General features: G+C 39.2%; 1 protein-coding gene across 4 annotated transcripts in view; it reads right to left on the reverse strand.

Moving 5' to 3' along the window:
• MTMR12 (myotubularin related protein 12) overlaps window positions 1–20435 on the reverse strand; it is a 32445-nt gene extending 12010 nt beyond the window's left edge. For 2 of the 4 annotated variants that reach the window (XM_027634758.1, XM_027634756.1), the window contains exons 1-9: window positions 20257–20435; window positions 12204–12258; window positions 11170–11309; window positions 9292–9364; window positions 8374–8504; window positions 7628–7721; window positions 5026–5149; window positions 3767–3842; window positions 1453–1559 (exon numbers count right to left, since the gene is read on the reverse strand). In XM_027634758.1, the coding sequence (XP_027490559.1) occupies window positions 1453–1559; window positions 3767–3842; window positions 5026–5149; window positions 7628–7721; window positions 8374–8504; window positions 9292–9364; window positions 11170–11309; window positions 12204–12258; window positions 20257–20433 (977 nt within the window). In that variant the 5' untranslated portion in view covers window positions 20434–20435. Of the gene's footprint in view, window positions 1–1452; window positions 1560–3766; window positions 3843–5025; window positions 5150–7627; window positions 7722–8373; window positions 8505–9291; window positions 9365–11169; window positions 11310–12203; window positions 12259–13241; window positions 13345–16716; window positions 16732–20256 lie in introns of those variants that run through there. The other 2 variants (XM_027634759.1, XM_027634760.1) reach the window with 2 other exon arrangements.

Raw genomic sequence — 20435 nt, forward strand, 5'->3', positions numbered from 1 at the left:
TAGTTCAGAAATGAAACCTTGTGGGCACTTTTCCAGGCAGGACAGAGTGCTTTGTTTCCTGTATGTTGTAGCACAGAAACCTGTTTTAAGTGAGAACTACAGGCATCCACATCAGAAACACAGGTTACTAGACCTACCAGAACGTGCCTCAGATCAAAGAACTGAGGGAAAGCAATCACTGGTCAAATACAATACTTCTTCCAAGTGAAGTAGTAAAGAAGTAAACAGTTTGTGCTGGAAGATCTGGCTCTGAACAGCTTTTTCAACAAGATAAGCTGTTAATTGTAAACACCTGCTTTGTGCCTGAGTTGCAACTACTGTTACAACAGCACGTTAACACACCCTCGGGGACAATTTGTACATATATTTTTAGATACGAGTGGTAAAGCACCAGTACTCCACAGCAAAAAAAAAAATCAGCAATACTAGTTCAAGTTCAAATGACTCCAGAAAAGGGATGAAAGTATCAGTCAATACCTTGTAACAGCTTAGTATGGTTTTACTTATTTTTGCATCATGAAATAGCATTAGAGTTCTAAGTCTTGTAATCTTCCCCATTTCACACGAGAAGCATTAGAGAATCTGCAGGAAGAGTCAAAAGCCTTTTCTATGCAAGTATAATTAATTTTATAAACAAAAGAGGTTTTAAGAACCCAATCAAGATATTTTCTGTTAGTTCTGTGTGATTAACAGGCCTTTCATCTTTGAGGAGCAAGGAGCTGATGTTGAACATACAGACTGTACATATGAGTGATCAAAAGCTGGCTGCTAAGAGAAGTTCTCTCCAGGACACCCAACAGGTTAAAAAAGCCAAGACCAAAGAGCAACAAATCATCACCATAACTCTCAGTCAGGCAGCTGCGCTCCTTCCATTAAATTAAACTTTGCATTTTTCTAACTGCTAAACTAATTCAGTTCACTGCCTCACCTGAAAAAGCACTGTCTGGCTTCACATCTGAAAGCTCCAGTAGTGAACTGCTAGGCTGTCTCAAGAGATTTTTAGATCACTTTGTCTATAAAAACACAAACCTAGTTCTCAGAAGATGGTAGAGTCTTAAAAACTCAGCTTGCAAATCCATGTTTAGAGATGGAGTCTAGAGTTTTCCCACTCGCAAACAGAATTGAGCCCATCAGTTACTAATATTTCAACTGTACTTAACACCTACAGGCTTTGGTGCTGCTTGTCCTAAATAACACACCATAGTTTGTAGAGAGATTACTCAGGTATGTGTACATACTTCCACAAAAAAGCCTTCAGTGAAGTTCCAGTCCTGCACAACTGACCAATGCCGTGGAGTCAAGGGCTTAACTACATTCCACTACAGAAAACTACTTTCAGGTCTAGAACTTGGTTCCTGATGTGTGAAAGCTTAAAAGATATAGCATATATGGAAAAAGAGAAGCAAGGTCCATACCAAGCAAAGTGTTGTGGACAGAATAGCTATTACTGACCCATCCAAGAAGGCTTTTTGCATTTGTGAAGTGCTGTCGTCCTGTTCTTTGGGAAATGCAGACATTTTGAGAAGAGCGGCACCGTTATGGCAAGACCAACACCAAATCTGCAGAAAGACATTTATCAGGTGATAAAAATTAGTAAATTGTCCCATACAAGATATTTGCTTTACACAAGAAATTTCTCTATGCTGTGCTTCACTGAGTTTTTGATGTATTCAAAAGCACCATCAGCAGAAGCAAATCTACACCTGCACCAAAATTACATGCCTCAGTACACCATGTTACCACTTGCAAGTTTTAAGTGAAGTTTTAAACTTACACAGACACAAGGAAACAAAATGTCAGATTATATAAAAACCCTACTTTCTTAACTGCCCTCACAGGTAAAAAAAATGCATGGCCAAAATACGTTGGAATATATGCCACAGCAAGACAGCACTTGTAAGTAACATATATTTCATCCATCAGTTTCTCCATACTGATAGCAGGGTTTTTTTATAGTTCAGCCTTAAGATAACTCTCAATAGATGCACTGATATGCCTTTCCACGTGAACTACGCATAAAGGGTCATTCAGGCATATGAAATAAAAATTAAACACTCCAAAACTGAATCAGATTGCCTATTCCCAGGTACTCCTTGTAGCCAATCAGTCCTCAAAGCTTCTTACTTCTCTTTACACAATTTCTTGACTCACACCTACTCCTTGAAGTTCTCGAGCTCATCTTTAAACTTGTTTTGAAGCGAGGAGTAAGAATCATTTTGAACAGGAGTATCACACAGGGCAAACTGGGAAGCTGAAGGTCTGCTACCAACTCACAGTAACCAAGGGGAGCACCTCGGAAGGATGCAGGAAACTCACAACCATCAAGTGTGGAAAAAATTACTATACTGTCCTTTCACTGCCTTCTCAAACCACCTTAATATTGTTAAGCTATCTTTACCTTCACAAAAGTAATTTGGAAATAACGAGAAGAGTTCTACAAGGCCTCTGAACACTGGACAAGAGCTACAAATGCTGTCATCCAGCCTGCTGGAACAGGTCCAGAGGAGAGACACAAAGGTGATCTCAGCCTGTCTCTGTAGCACAGGTGCCCCAGCCCTCTGATCATCCGGGGAAGAAAAGGGTCTGGAAGACCTTACTGTAGCCTTTCATTACTTAAAGGGAGATTGTAAGAAAGCCTGGGAAAGGCTTTTTCTTAAGTCCTGCTGTGATAGGACAAGGGGTAATGGTTTGAAACTAAAAGATGGTAGATTTAGGACTAAATACAGGGGAGAAACTTTTTACAATGAGGGCAGTGAAACACTGGATGGAACAGGGTGCCCAGAGAGATGGTAGATGCCCCAGAAACATTCAAGGTCAGGTTGGACTAGATGATGTTTAAAAGGGCCCTCTCAACCCAAACTATGAAGTGATTCTATGAATGCACGATGGAATTAAAAAAAAAACAAACAAACCAACAAACGAAAACACTTCTGTTTGTGTGTAAGAGCCAGTGTAATATATCTCTGACACTGAGACAAATTGAACCGAACTTTAGTCAGGACAATACAGTACCATCTTCTCTATGGACCAATTAATTTAAAGGCATGAAATGAACATGGGTTTCCTTGGCAAATCTGATGGACATGCAGCAACTAAGGTAAGACTTTACAAGTGAGATTGCTTTGCTCCTTGTTTTCATCTACTCAAGTCTTACTGGTTCCTAAACTACAAGGTAGGAAGCCAAAGCGAGCTTGCTACAGGGTGCAAACCAGTATATTTAACTTCATTTTCTTTTGGACTGGTAGAACTAGTTTTTCAGTTGGGTTATTTGACTTTGTAAAAGCACTGCATCATCACAGCCATACCATTAACCAGCACCCAAGCCAGGTAACTGGAGGTATTCACCTTCACCTTACATGCATGGTCTTCACCTCAATAACCAAACAGTATTTCAAGTCCTACATCCTGCCCCAGCCAGACGCCAGTCAGTACAGTCTCATGACAAACAGGCTGATGGACAGAAGGACTAGTAGTATTTGTAGTCTATAGGAACACTGACATCTGATGTAAGAAAATAGGAACTGTGAATAGTAAGTACATATTTTGCTGTTATGTCTTTGCTACGTATTACCCGGTTTAGTGAAATACAGAATACTTCGAGCACCTCTCCTTTCAACATCTGTTTCCCTTGAGTAGATGGCCAGGTATATTCAACATGTAAGCTGTTGAAACAAGTTCTGAAATAATATGCAGTCACATCTGAAATGCTGGTTGAAATTTTGCCATCTCAGTAAGATTTCTTACCCTCAGCCATGCACATACTTACAGGAATGCCTCTGCCTTCATACTTCAAGATACTCTCTTCAGAAATGCATATGGGAACAACAAAATACAAAGGCAGCCTAAGATGACAAAGGAGAGTTTATTGGTCTTAAAAATTAAACAAAGAACAATCTCCAACCTTTTTTTAATGATAGTGAGTGTTCTAGCCTACATGCTAATTATATATTCATTCTTACTGCTACAATAATCTTTCCAACCAGACAATTATATTTTCCTCAATGCTGTCCCTTTATTTTCAGCTGAGCAAGGTATTTTTTCCCAATCTTGATCTCTTAATTATTTTCCCTGCAACTTCCCTCTGTTTTTCCAAGGTTGCAATTAAATACTACATTTAGCTGTAACCTCTAAGACTGATTGTAAAAACCACCTTGGTTTTCTCATGCTTTGTTGTTTCAAAAGATACCCTTGCAGTATTAGATAACTACTCCTGTTTCCAGGCCTTTTAAGCAGTTCACACCCTAATTCAAGAATGTAATTTAATATATCATGGATTTCCAGCATTAGCCAACATTATTTATATTCAAGGCCCAGAGAAGCAACAAAGGTAAGTACTCTTAAACTCGGTTAGGGTCTCTCAAAACAGTCATAGAATAAATAGTTAAGACTTGTTTGAATGTTGGTATTTATTTCCAAGATCTGTGAAGCCTTTCAAGATTTGACTATTAAACAAAAAAGCAGTAGTATACAAAGGTTTGTATACATTCCAAAGGGTTCACCAATAGATGCTGCTCAGCTAATCTGGTAGCTAAACTCAGCTAACCTTCTCTTAAAAGCAACACAACCTCCACTGGCACATTTTGCATATACACTTTAAACCAGGTACTCTTTCCCCATCCAGCCCCCCCTCAGTTAAATCAGTGAAAAATCTCCAGTGCATCTACCTTGAAATTTTACCAGAGTAAAGGTGCAGGATTGAGAAAGTGTCAACCTAACCAGTATGACAGCAGTGCAAGTATCAGATGTACATATTTCCTATTCCATTTTAAGGTGGTATTCTCTACTTCTTGACCTGCACAAAGCTTGACTGACCAAGGTCCTGAGTAGTCTGACCTGCTATTGAAATTAACCCTGTTTGAGCTGAGGGTTGTGTAAGATCACCTCCTGAGGTCACAAATCTAAGTATTCCACAAATAAAAATGGAAACCAGATCCTAAAAAGAGCCCCAACTGTATAATCCTCAGCATCAAAAGTAGCACTGATTTTTGCAAATCCAAAGTTCACTATTCATTAGGGCAAGCTTACTTCTCAGACACTCTGTAGCCTTCATTGGTGATCACTGCTTTGTATTTCACATTCCCTTTGGTCCGCTCCAACTCATCACGCCAGTCCTCGAGTGTATCAAACATCACAGTTTGGTTTCTTCCATCTGTCAGATATTGGATAATGTTAACTTTGCAGACTACTAGGAACTTTTAACACAAAAGCATTCCTAAATAATGGAGTTGGTTGCCACTAAGGTAAGCAAGCAAGACCTATTGTGTACAGAAAGTCAAAGATAAAACGCCTTTTGTACACCATGCTGTCTCTGTTTCATCTTTAATAAGATACCTTTTGTCAAATACTGCTGTGACTAATAACTTCAGGAATAGTTTCTCCTACAGAAACTAATCAGTTCTCACAGAACTCCCAGAGAGCTGAGGCTGTCCTCATATCCAGCTTAAAATCCAGGATATTGTGCAGCAAATAACATTTTATACTTATGCTGCTGACTGGCATCTAATAATATAGGTTTAAATGCAGAATTCACAATCATATCAAAAACCTTTCTACAAAAATTCAGATACTGCATTTCATTTAAAGTTCATTCTTTTACGAGGGAGTTTTGCATTGAATAGAACATCTCAGGCACTTGATAAGAGCAGAAAATTGATTACATCAATTCAGTCTCAATAATTTCAACTGAGAACCTTTCCTGTAGTTATATTTAGCCACTCCAGCAGCAGTTATGACAGTAGCTTGATTCAGCCTCAATTCTTGTATAATAACCATATAATTTATGGAGTAATGTCAATTGTTTTAGGCACACATCATAGTTAAGTAACATCCTGCAACATCAGCTAACACTGAAATATCAAATAGAGCTAGAACTTCCAGTGAAGACATAATGGCAACTTGAAACTTTCCACTGTAAGAAGATAAGGTTGATGAAAAATTTACAGCTTGAAACAGAACATTATTAATGAGTTCTTAGAGAAAAGTTACAATTTTAAAAGTATCAGACCATAAGAGGCATAAAAAACAATTTCTAAAGTTTACTTGGTTTGTCTTGTAACAATTTCATAAAGGATGAGACCTAGACACTTACTACTGAAAACAGTTATTAAGGCATGAAAGAATTCTGGCACAGCACTCCAATGTTGCTATAAAGACTAGGCTTCTCTTCTCAGTCTCTCCCTGGAAAAGCTCAGTCTTTCTGATGTTTGTAGCTGAAACTGAACACCAGTTACAGGTAAAGTCTGCAGCAACTACTCGAGCCAGCAACAGGCCCTTGCAGCAAAGGCGGACAGTGTATTTTTGGGCTGCGTCAGAAATCCACTGCCTACCACCTGAATGAAGTGACCATTGTTCTCAGCCTCCATAACTGAAGGGCTGCGCCCAGTGCTGGGCTCCCCAGCACAAGACAGGCACAAGGTTCCTGGGCCAAGCCCAGTGAAGGCCCATTGTCTTCACTGACGGGCTCAAAGTACCTGCTATGAGGAGAGACAGAGCTGGGATCATTCAGGCAACAAAAAAGCGGGCTCAGCATGGGCACAGAGGGGGTGAGAAGTGTTCCCAGTGTGTATAAACATCTGACTAAGAGAGGAAGCAGGGGAGGAGAGTACAGAAGATGAATCTAGACTCAGTGACATGACAAAAGGCAGTTATGCACAACCTGAAATACAGGAAATTCCATTTAAATGTAACAATAAAATTTTTCACTACAAGGAGGGTCAAATAATGAAACAGACTATCCAGAAAGGTTGTGGATATATGTGAAACCCAGCTGGACATGACCCTGGTAAGTTGCTGTAGTTAATCCTACTCTGAAGGAGGGCAGATGGACAGTGCTCCAGAGGTTTCTTCTAATCTCAGTGATTCTGAAATTCCTTGACATATTTTGCTAAATGTCTGATTAATTCCTTGCATACATCAAAACTTCCCTCAGTGAAAGGAATAGGTGTTGCTGGTGCACTGAGGATCAGGTTCCTAATTCAAAACAGCACTACTGAGGTCTGAACTGCAGAATGCTAAGAAGTGTACTGATAACTTTTTTATCTTGAATTTTGCAGCTTACTTTATTAGTCAGCCCAGTTTGATCAAGAGGGAAGATTATGTAATAAATCAGCTTCATGAGGAAGTCAGATGTCTTCCAGAATCCTGCTATGCAAACCTATGCTTTTTTTGCAGTTGCCTGGAAGCAACATATTGCTTGCAAATGAGAGCAAAAAGGGAAATACTTTTTGACACGATGCCACTGCAAATGCAATAATTTTAGAATTAAGAGCAGGAAGTTTGGTTCACAGCAATAGTACAGGAAAAACCACATTGATAAAATACACAAAGTGTTCTGTAGATGAACCACGTGAAAAGCATTTGCATATATTGGTCACAGTAAGTTTTCAATCCAGGGGTGCTACCCTTGCTTGGAAAATTTCTGTGCAACTACCCGAAGGACACAGACACCAACAGCAGACAATTTAGAGATTCTGAACAACAAGTCTAACACAGGGAAAATTAATCTTCTGAGGCTATCTGCCAGCAGGACAGAGTCATAAGCCAAGCACACACTCAAATACTAAACATCCCAGACTGCTTAAGGAACTAACTATGCAACAAACAGATAAAAAAATAGAAAAACATTTACCTGTGTTGTTCGGGGCAGCTGATGCATAAGAGAACAGAAACAAACGTTTAAGCAGCTTAGGAGTCTGGCTATGATGAACTATACCACTGACGATCTAGAAGAGGACCAAAAATTAACACCCAAACACACACCAAGACTATCAGTGTTAAAAATGTGATTTTTTTTTTTTGCCACCCACTCCATCCAGGTTTTAAACAGAACTCACGGATTCTATCCCCAACAGCTGAAAACTGACTTCTAGTAAGCTTTCTCTGTTGTCTGCAAGACACTGTATCTACTTGGCCTAAGTGGTATTATGTATGTTTAACTTCCAGAATTACTTGTATTCAAATAAAACTAGTAGACATCTAGTTTGGAGTTCAGATTAACCTGTCAAAAGAACTGAAGTTATCAGGAAACTAACAGTTTTCACAAGAAAAAGGATGAAGTCTAAAATATAATGAAATTACACATCACAAATAGAACAGCTTTACAAGTTTGCCTGAGCTGAAGCTGATTTCCTGCAGCACTCTACAGTTCCAGTTTTCTTCAAAGAGCCAGTGCATCTGATTTTTTAATTGCTACACATAATGACATTCAATGAAATCAGTCTTTCTCAGAGGTGATCAGAGCAATTTTTTTTAAATTATCAGGAAATACTTAAAGTTTCAGGGATCTCTCATGTTGAATTTTACCCTTCTCTCATCCTCACAAACACTCAACACTAAGCTTAAAAATAGAAAAACAAACTAAGTTACTATACTTACTCTTTTCACTTCCTCTTCTTTTGTGTATCTCAGGCAAAAATTAAATACTCTAAGATCTTTACAGTAGATAATTAACCTTTCCGGGTATTTTCTCAGCTGTCCAGTTAGAAGTTTCTTTTTCTCATCATAAACTGTAAAATTAAAAAGCCCAAGTAAATATCAAAAAGATATTTGCCATCTGTTGATACAGTTGTACCTGTCTGACTCTTCAGAATTCTCAGTAAACTATTTCAAGCCCAAGTTTTAGCAAGAGAAAACAAGTATAATACAACAAAGGTTGGCACACTCTTGTGTTTATATACTCAACCTTTTCTTTTAAATCCCTCAAATTACTTCATATGAGGTAGAAAACAAATTTGTACCAAACCAGCTGCAAAGCACTCCTTGATTTACCTGAACATTAAAACCAAGACCCTGTTTTAGATCTCCTTTAATATGTTGAAGATATCATGGATTTCATAAAATAAAGTTCCCTTAGACAAACACGAAGTATTGTTTGGTAATTTGGTACCTGAACTGCTCTGCAGTGCTACTGTTCAAATGAAGTGAATACCTCCACACTTACAGGAATAGTTGATACACTGGAAGATCCTTGTGCACCAAACTTAAGAGACTTTTCGCAGTACATTCTCTGGTTTGAATCATTGTATTTTGAAGAGATTGTTCTGTTTGTCCCAGAAAGATAATTAATCAAATTAATTCAGTCAAATAAATTAAAATTAATTTGACAAGCTTGAAGGATCAGACTGGGTTCCGAGAGATTTCTTGTCTTTCATTTCATCATTAAATATAGCTGCAGTTTCTTGTTCTAGACTACCCAATCCTAGTTTCCAAAGTGACAAATCTATCAGTTTTCTAAAAACAATGTACATGTAAAAGGAGCGCTACAAAACACCTCAGAGGAGAAAGCTGACCTACCTCCATAGATTTGATCTACACATTGCAGGGTTATGTCATTTTCTCCTACAATTTTGTTCTTAAATTCTGGTTCCTAGAACATAAAAAAATATTCTTAGAAAAGCCACACTGCTAAGCAGTAGCACTCACAAGTAAAGGATGCATTCAGTACATCAGCAGCACTTCTTATTCTTACAAGTCGTGTAAGGCAGAACACTGAAAATAGTTATTAAAATACAGACAGATGCAGGTTACACAGACATAGTTTGAAAACTGCAGATACAGTTTTTTTTAAGTCTCAGCCATGCTTGAAATGTAGACAGAGATTTTATTTTTTCAATAGCTTCAAAGCATGCATTTCTATTGAGAGTAAATTTTCAAAGTAGAATCATCCCAGTAAACAGGAAATACAGTAACTTGATGGAATCCAAGCCCTTTTATGACAAGTTTCCTTGCTATGGGAACCTGGCAGGAAATACAAAGTCTCTTAAAAGAACAACCATCCTAAGAATATTCCAGCATCATAGCCAGATTTATCACTGGGTAAAGTGAAGACACACACAACCCAATTATTACTGTGTCACCAAACCTGAAGTGATTTGGAGTTCCCTCCACTTTTATCATTCCACAGGTTCAGAGTTAAAAATGGCATTTGAGTGATGCCACAATTAAACACTGTTATGTAAAATATTGTTACCAAAAAGCTGATATACACTGTATACCAAAAAGCTGATATACATCAGTAAATTATATTTTGCTGTGAACAGAGTTAACCTTATTCACGTTACTTCCAGGTCTGCAGTACTCTGAATCAGGTGGCTAAAACTGAACTTTTGTTAAAAGAAATATAGTTGACTTGGCATACTATAAAACCAAGGTCTAAAGTTAGTGGTAGAACATAAAGTAGCATGGTCATTACTAACTTTCCACACTAATTACCAACTACTTCCACATCACTTGCAATTTATGCTAAAAAACTCCACAATTTGTTTTAATTCCAGAAGGTCCAAAAATCTGTATTTGGCTGCAAAAACCTTAGTTTTAATGCTTAAACTTTGTGAAATTTTACCCCAAGAAACTTCTGACTACCATCAATGTGTGCTGATCATATTATTCTCACTGTTCTTCACTGTTGAGATCATCTTGCACTCAAGAGCCACATACCAGGCTCTCCTGCCACTTTTATCACCTAAATGGACCAAACTGTTTCAGTGCTTAAGCATATCAAAAAAGGTGTGGCATTATCATTCCCCTTTCACAGCTCAATTTGAGCACCTAAACCAAAAGAAACAAGATGGAAATAATTTTTAAGATTTGAGGAGCTTTCACTGTTTTGTAAGCTCAACAGCACTAGATTTTTAAATCTTTTCAGTAACACCTGACTTTGAATGGAATAATTCAGAGCCTTAGTGAGCCACACAAATTATCTGGAGCATTTCCACTGAGTAATAGCTTATTCAGTCTTGTACAGCCCTGAAGTAATTCTGCAGATGTAGCCCAAGCCAAGTCAGACAGATGTTATCCAGTATCAGAGCCATGTTTGACACACACTTCCACTATTGCTACCAGACAAGGAGTCAGAAATCGGGTTTAAACAAACTGTTGATTTAATTTTCAAAACAAGAGATTCTTTTAACTTAAGCTTCATCAACTCACAAAAGTTATAAACTATGTCTGAGGTAAGTGTTCACATTAAGCTTGCATTGTTTTTACTTAAAATAGTCATTAGAGCTTGAGGATGCAGATGCAGATTAAAGTTACTCTGCATCCATTAGAAAAATTTATAAACTTATCTTTCCTTTACACAGGGATGCAAAAAACCCCCATATGATTATTTATTCAGAAACGCTACATGCTTTAGAGCCTGTTTGGTCATAATTAGAAAACTTGCTTTCCTACATTATCATCTGAAGCAGAATCATCATCAAGGAAAGAAATCTTGAAGTTCGTGCACACGAGTTTCCCGTAGGTGCCACGATTTGATCCATCTTCTTGCATATACTTGTACACTGTGCTTGCTTCACAAAGCAGCAGTTCACCTGCACAAAAGAAACACCAACTTGACACGTAACTGACATTTATAAGTTAATTGTTTCAGTTGTTATCTTAAACTCAGCATTAACTTCCTGACAGCTTCTCAGAACTCATCTGAAAATATTTCATCACCGTGACACAAAAACACTAAGAGGCAGCTCCTGAATCAGCACACTGAGAGCCTTCCAGGTTATCCACACTACTACGGACGACCTGAACTGCAGATGCTTAGGAGTTCTGTAACCAGAGGTACCTCTGTCATGGCCTACTCTAAGTGGCAGAAGTACAACACACAGAGTTGCAAAGAACAACCTTGCCAGTGTGTACTTGAAAAAAAAACCAAACAACAACAAAGAGTATCCGGTCAACAAACAAGTTAACTCTTACAATTTTCCTTTCTGTTAAAACTCTAAGAATGCTGAAACATTTGAGTTAATTATTTCAAGTTCATCATGGTTAATTTTTCATAACTTTGACTGAGCACATTGCTTATTTTGCAGGTCCCAGGGCTATTTTAAAATTCTCAAACACAAGTTTACATAAATAATGGTCAACAAAGATCTAGTCTTAGAATTCATAGGAACTGAACTTCAAGTTTAAGAAAATAAAGTTTTAATAGGTAAAATCAGACAAACTCTTGGTCTTTCCTAGAAAATGCAAGAAACACCAATACTAGTTTATTGTAAACTTTTACCGATATTTTGTCTTTCCTGATCTTGGAAAACATTTTTTAAAAAGAAATAATTGTAAATTAAAAAAAAAAAAAGTCTTAACAGTAAATTAGGCATCAAAAGGCCTAAGTAACTCACAGTAGAAGCAAAGCAACCAGAAAGTAAGTTACCTCTAGTTCTTGTCTTCAGTTCTCAAACAAACAAAAACATATAACATACAACAGTTACCTGGTAATAAGCGAGGATTTACTTCCTTTTCTATGGGTTCCTTTACGTGTATTTCCTAAAGACAGAAAGAGTAATTATTACTTTGAATTATTACCTTCAACACATGCTGTAAACAACTACACTCCCCCTCTATAACACCTCAAATTCTAGTAAATAGGCAAATTAAAATTAAGGAAAACACCTTCTATACAAAAGGAGAGTAAGTTTGCAATGTGATCCTTCCACTAAGTGTCAGTAGTCTATTAGCTAAATAATTAAGTGGTTTGCCACCCACAGATGCATTTCTGAACACACACAAAAAATGCATTATTTGTGTAAAGAACAGACAAAAATAAAGCATTACAAACACTTTGAGTTCTCTCAGCACATCTGAATGAATAAGCACAAACTTAGTATTACACCACCATCTCCCAGAATTCACTCCTAAGCTCTGCAACATATGACTTACTATTTTTTCTAATGCATCCTTCACGGTTTTTCAAGGTTCATCCATCACTACCTGTTTCTGATTTTCTTACATGTATTATTTCAATCAAAGCACAAAAAGTTACTTAAACAGTACTAACACAATGTAAAAGGGACTTCGGGATCTCAGAGTCAAGAGGTAAAAAACAGTGATAGGATATTCTTTAGTTTGGACCTAAACTGCATAAAATGAACGTTCTCAGTATCACTTATTCCAGCCTCATGGCACTGATAGTTGGGCTAAAATCTCCAGCCAAAAGACTAATAAACTAGAGGACATGCTACACCCTTCCTGCTCAGCCAGTTCAGAGCTTCCTCCTCCAAGTCCAATCACTTCACACGCATTGGAGTCTTTCTGGAAAACTATCAGTTAACTGGAAACCCCCCCGGGGCCACAGCAATAAGCAATCTAATTTTAGTTTGTCACCAGCATCCAGAGTCAGATACTGCAAATCAAGGCAAGCAACCAAAGGGAGATACAAGCAATAATAGTTTTGCTGGATTAAGTACAGAGAAACAAAAGCCCCTGAGAGTACAAAAATAAACCCTCCTGCCCTTCATATAAACACTTGCCCTCAACACTCAGAAGACCCAGAACAAAGTTTGAAAGTTGCACAGCAAAGCTAAAGCCACCAGGAAATCATGTCATGAGAACAGCAGAGATGTTCACGACAGGCTGAAAAGAGAAAAAGGTTATAAAATTAAAATGGTGGTGAAGAAAGAAATCCATAACTACAGCTGGCAGCTAATGCAGAAAGCAAAACACAGTTTGCTACCTTTGACTTCTAAGAGTGGGTGTTGTACCAGTAGATTTTAATCAAAGTTCACACTCGTCAGCTAGAAAAATTACTGTAGCTTAATGTAAGCACTGCTGCATTCAGAGAAGATATGCACACTCTTTTCTTTCTCCAGTGTTGCCTCCTCACCACTCCTAAGCTAAACTCTGGATTTACTAGTGACTTTAATAGCCATACCTTATACAATCACTCTTTGTGTGCAACTACAGGCAACACTGCTCAGAAATTGCATGCCAATAATCACTGCCACAGAACAGTAAAGCAGTATATTAACCAGGTGCTTTTCCAGTAACTTTTACTTTGGGAGATATCATAAGGCATGTAATAACTACTGTTTCTGTATACACACTGCTTCAGTGTTTTAACTCATTGCCATGAGTACCATTTTATGTTACTGTTGGCAGATAAGACCTGAGGGGAAAAAAAATTGACCTCAAAGAAGTTCTTTATGCTTACACACATTTGCTAAAATGCAATGAAGATTTTATACAGGTATCCAAGGTAATAATTTTGTACAGGTGTTTTGGGTGTTAAACAAGTTAAACTGGTTATCTTCTAAAAGGAATTAGAATTTTCATTTGATTCCATCAGAGCAGATTAGAGACCTCAGTCAAACAGTGAGACCACCATGTAAAATCCAGTTTTGCTTCGCTGACAAAACCCCACTCACTGAAGTGCTTACAACAGGCAGAATCCCTGTAACATTCAACAGCTTTCAAGAGCTAAGCCTACAGAACAGTTCTATTTGAAAGTCAACATTTATATTCCCATAATGAATTAATGAACATGTTAAACACTAGGGATAGCTAGACTGCAAGACATGAACATTGCCGAAGAATCCATGCTGTGGCACTCATTTTCCAAGGGAGGGTATTAAAATACATTAAATTTTAGTAACATTTTGTAGATACATTTTGTATTTGCTCTTTTCAGGGAGAAGGCAAAGATCTTTAGGAAGATATGTTGTTAACTCACCGTGAGTCTGTGCAAGTTGTGCAGGAAACCACATCTTTAGCTACCATCTCCATTCTGTTTCAAATTTTTTTTTTAATATGTATTTAAGTTTTGGGGCAACACAGATCCTACCACTAACTTAAGAGCCTGCTGACACTACAATTCATGCTGTTCAACATCACTTTAATCAGTCACAGGTTCATAGTCTCCCATCCAGTTCTTTTATCCCTGGGTTTGTCTGACTACATAGTGAGGTAATTTGGTTCATAAGATCAGCTGGGATGTATGTACTTGTGCTACATCTGTTTTTGCAGTTAGTGCCCATTGTTAGCAGAACTGGCTCATCAAGAGGTCAGATGAGCACAGAAACAAAAGAAAGGGAAGCAGCAGGAGTAAATCTGTCCTTTTCCAAAAAAGCCACTAAGCACATTTGGACTTCAGGAATCTTCACCCTTTGACCATTTGCTGAAGCTACATGCAAGCACTTTTCATATGCGACCACAGAAAGCTATGCAGATTGTAGAGAGATACTTCTTATACATCTATTTAGATAGATCTGTAGCTTCCCTGTTCTGAATTCCCCAAGCAGCATTTTGTCACTTCTTACTCAAGATACAACACAGGAAACCCTACTAGCAGCCACAGCTAAAAGCAGACACCCATAGGACACCACGCAAATGACGAAAATTAACTTCAGATACTACAGAGACAAAGACCTGAACTTCGCTGAGGGTTTTAGAAACTCCTTTCTCAGAGATGCTTCTCCCTAGTGCACTCACCTTGTGCTACAGTCCTTTTTCCAGGTTCTAAAATAGTGATAGGTATTACAGCAATGCCCTTTAATTATCAGTTGTAACAGTGCAGAGTACCAGATCATGCCACAATTTCAGGCTGACATATAAGGCTGACACCTTATTATAATGCTAGCTAGTTCAATGCTACCTCCTCCTAGCTAGTTCAAAGCAACTTCAGGTGATTGCCCTATAAAAACATGAAGTGCTAGGGAAAGGAGACACCACACTGCTCACAGATTCTCTGCCTCAACACGGGAGAAAAGACAATACAGAAACTGCTTTTCTTAAGGAAAGGTTCACCTCTTCTCATCTTGGTTTTTACCTGAGTATGAGCAACAACTGCACAGTTTGCAATACCCAGGGACTACATTCAGGTCTCCCAAAAACATATATATTTGAAGGGACCAGTGTATATTCCCCACATCTGTCTGGGGAGGTCTTCCCCAAGCGCTGAAGGCACATGTGAGGCAACATCAAGTTCAGGGCAGCAAGCTCAAGCAGCAGCTATGCTTCATTAAGAGGGTCCTAACAGTTGGAGCAGGAAAGGAATCCCAAGTGAGTCCTGCTTTTTGTCCTACAGCCTCACTACAACTGAGAGCGATTCCTCTCACTCCACGAGGAGGTAAACAACTGTGTACAGGAGATATGTAAAGAGAGAAAAACACTGTCTGCATGCTAGAACACAGACCTTGTTAGAAAATCTGGATATTTGTTTTTTAATCAGTATTGCAATATATATATATAGAGAGAGAGAGATACAAGTCTGTTGACACTGGATGTTGGTCATCACTCCCAGCAGAGACCACGCATACAGTCTGCTACTGCAAACTGTATGCCGTAAACTCTGAACCCACCTTACCCACAGTAATGCCTCCATTTATCCATAGCTGGACATTCGTGCTAGAGGTAGTTCCAACAATGAAAAATAACATTTTTAGTAAACATACTGAGAAAACACGTTTCTGAGATTCAAACAGTAAAGGAACCAGTTATCACTTTCAGGGTATCAAGAGTGTTGGCTGAAAAGTACATTCTTTCAAAGTTGACAGCAAATAGTAGAGCTGTGAGGGCACAGGATACTTTTGTGTTTTTATACAGTTTTCCAAAAGTAAGCTCTGCATGGGGAAGCTCTACATCATGGTGAGGTTTGCTATGAACATCTGCTTTTTTTTCATATTTACTTCATCAAAAGACTAAAAGAGGGGTGAAAGATAAATGTATAGTTAAGAAAGTTATCAGTTGTAAAAGTCAAACTGTACTGAAATACTTGTAAGCTAGTTGTGGTGCTCCAACAAACAACGTACAGCGTTCCTGAGTAAAATAAATCAAACTTGTGCCTGACAATTCCACCAGAATGTCACACAAAAAAGGAAATACCTGTGCAGATGCATAGCATATACTTTGTATTCTGAAACAAACCACATTAAGTACTTGGTATTTTCTTTATTGGTCACACAAGCCTAATCCCATGTTGGATGCCTACAATCCAGAGAATATACTTACTACAGTTTAATAACATTGCTGAAAATAATCTCTAACTGCTTGTTTTCCTTCCTTTCACTCCATTATTCAACAGTCCATTAGATCATAGCGTGTTTTCCATGTCCGTTTCATCTCTTATCCGTTCCTCTTTCCTTACATTGTCCTGTCCATCCCCTCTGACATCAGCTCCTGGCTTCCCCCATGTCAGCCCAGCTGTCCTCTTCAATAACTCCTATTCCATATACCACTAACCCTTTAATTACACCATTCCAGCTTTGAAGGAGCATTGTACCAAGATTTACAAGCAAAAAGTATTCGCGGTGGTCATGAGCTAAAAACTGTGCAGGATCTGAGAGACAAAGCACAAGAGGTATGAAAGTTACCCTCAGCAGTCTGTGGTGTACTCCAGATTTCAGGGACAATCAGCATGGAGCAGAACAACCTCTTTTAAAGTTTAAGGGCTAACACATGAAATAGCATTCCATAATAATTAACATGAAGGATTTAACTCTAAAGAACGCATGTGCACAAAAGTGAACTTTAAGCTTGAAATCAAATTTAATATCTACTTTTTTATCCAAATTAGGATTTTTTCAGGAAAATATGATCTACCTTGTTTGCCCTGTAAATCCCCTCAGTTTTGAAAGTTTGAAAAGTTAGAAATCCTGAAGTAATTCAATGGTTCTTGTTTCTGCGTCTCCATAGACAAATATTCCAAGTCTATGATCAGACATGTCAAAACATTGACTTTATACCCCAGCACTCACCCCACTTCCTGCAGGGTAGCCAAGTCTGTCCTGAGGGGAAGTGTGTCATTAATATCAACATCCTACAGTCTCACTCTCAATAGACCATTGATTGATCTGTGGGTTCATACAGCAGAGCATAACTAGGTTATATTTAGTCAGATGTCAAAAACACTGCTTTTCCAGACATTCTGGGGTTTCACAGCAGTAAATTCTTCTGTTCCTTTAATAAAGAGCATTTTCTTTTCACTCCTTACTTCCATGTGGTCATATAGTAACATGAATAGTGTTCCTGTTTCTTTTCTTAATCAAACACACAGCACAGCTTAAAGCTAACTTAAATTTTACTTTTCAGAACATCGCCTAGTGTGTCCCTCAAGTACCTGAAGATGGAATAAATAAGAGGGGCTAAACCAAAACTCAGTGCTGGCTGGTGATTTCCTTATTGTAGGGCTCTCCTAACCCAGAAGGGGCAGCTTAAGGTCTTAAACAACTTCCCAAGCAAACAAGGACAAGCCCAAAGAACCTGGAGGCTGCAAGCAAGGAGGGGCTACAGCATAACACCAGTATATCACTCTCTGTTGCACCACGGTTGACAGGAAATCTTGCTGCAGGTTAGAAGCACAAAGAGATTCAAGGCAAGGCTCTGTAAATTCAGCAAGAGGTCCATCACTAACTCCAATGCTACCCAGATGTAAACTCAAACTCATCAAGTCCCTGAACTGCTGGTACCCATCTTCTGACAGGACCTGCCAGAGGAAGCATCATGCTGAATACACCTGTTGCCAATATTCCTCCCTGAGCACCTGGAAGTTAACACTACCTTGGTCAAATTTCTCAGCCGAGAAACTCTGTTCCATATACAAGGAATTAGAAATTTCCCCTGTTCTATCAGTCTAGACCCATTTTAAAAACTCAGCTACATGAAAGTTAACTTGTACAGGAAACTCATGTTCAGAAAGTTATTTTTCTTGTGTGCATACAGAATACAGTTCCTTGAGAGATGCTCACTTCTGCTTACTGTAGGATATTTAATCAACATGCTTTTTCTAGATACCCAAATAGCCTCACGGGTTTCAGCATATATCTAATTTTTTTTTTTTTTTAATCCTCAAAAAAGCCACTAAAGTCTTCAGTTTCCTGTGTAACCATTAAGGAAGTCATAGGCTGTCAACAAGAGCAGAGTGACACTTGCTTTACTTGCTACTCACATCAGACCTCAATTTCACTGAGTTTTTGAAGGTGCTAGCGAGACACCAATTCTATGGCAGAAGTCACAACTGTAACACAAAGTTTCTGCTGCAAGAGTCCATGAAATTGTTAAATTTAAGTCTAAAAAGGAGAGGGCTAAAAGCAGCAGGAATACATCAAGAGTTAATGACTGCAAACTCGAGTGAATCAGGATATTTCATTAAGAACTTCATCTTCCAATATTAAATACTTCTGTTATTCTTCCTGCAGCCACCAGGATCATATTTGAGGTGTTGCATCACTGCAGTTGAAATCAAGCTAAAGTACTGTTTATTATTTGATATTTTACTATTTTGCACTGTATATATTTGACTTGTACTTTTCCAGACCAGCCATTTTTTCTAGCGAGCTTTAGGCATCCACCTCACTCATTTAAGTGGTGAAATAGCATCCAGTAAGTCCAACAAGTCAAGTTGTGACCTTCACAAAATTCAGTTCCCTGAGAACTGAATTTTGTATATTTGTACAAGGTACTTTCCTAAGGTGAAACAGTGACGTCACACAGGGATATAGTGGCTGACTCTAGAAATATCTGTACATATCATTTACACCCGTTTTCACTTGGAAATTCAAGAAAGAGAAAACTTTTAAAGCAAACCAATGAAACTACAAGCCACTAGGCCTGAACAACACATAGAATCAGTTTTGCTATCACAAACTAAGGACCTAAGTTTTAAGTGGCACAGCTACTTTAGTTGTAACAACTCTGCCTTGTTTTCAGATCCAGTAAAAAATAAAAGCAGTAGACTTACCAAGGTCCTACCAGTGACAGACTGTACTAACCAACAAGATAAACAAAAATCTCTTCCTTAAGAAGATCTCATGAGAATCAAACAATTAAGAAGAACCGGTCTGACACACATTACAAAGAACTAGGAGAGGGGGAAAAAAACCCAACACATATGGCGCATTTTCATGGATTGGTTTAACTAGAAAACAGCTGTTTACCAGGAATAAGAATGGAGAAATACAGAATAATACTGACCTAATGCCATCTGGTAACAAGATGACCTCAGTAAACCGAGTCTAAGGTCACTTCGATCAAGCCGCCAACACAAGTTTCAAGAAGTGCAAGGACAAGAGTGAAGAACAATATGAAGGTTGAACACAGAATGATACACACAGCCAAGAGCTGTTGCGGAGATCCAGAGCTTTCCAGCGGCAGAACTGAGAGCAAGGAGTTCACCGAGGCACAGCGCGAAGTGATGTTCAGGGACAATAAGAACAACAGGTTCGGAAAGTCCCACCTTACGGGACGAGCAGCCACAGCCCGACATCTGGTCCCCGCTCATAAAAACAACTCCTCTGACCATCCAGCGATATTTCTTAATATTTTTTTCAGCTTTTTTTTCACTCCCTCACCTTCGGGGCAGCCCCCGGGAGGCTCAGCCCCGCAGTCTCCGGCGGCACCCCCGGCACCGTCCCCGCTCCCTCAGGATCCTCCGCTCCCCGCGGACCCGCCGGGGCTGAAGGGGCGGGAGGACCCCGCGGCCCCCGCCGTGTCCGCTGCGGCCCCGCCGCCCCTCCCGCGGCCCTTCCCCGCCCGCCCCCGCGCCCCCCGCACCTCCGGGCTGATGTAGGACACGAAGGACGGCTTGGCCGCCCTGGCCCCGCCGCCCAACATGGCCCCGGCCGGCGGCCGCGCCGCTTCCCTGGGCTCGTCCCGAGCGGGGAGACAGCGGAAGGAGCGAGCCCGCCGCGGCGCGGCCAGGATCCGCATCACGGAGTCGACACCGCCCATGT

Source organism: Corapipo altera, unplaced genomic scaffold (assembly GCF_003945725.1).
Source record: "Corapipo altera isolate COAL_440 unplaced genomic scaffold, ASM394572v1 61411, whole genome shotgun sequence".
Classification (NCBI taxonomy): Eukaryota; Metazoa; Chordata; class Aves; order Passeriformes; family Pipridae; genus Corapipo; species Corapipo altera.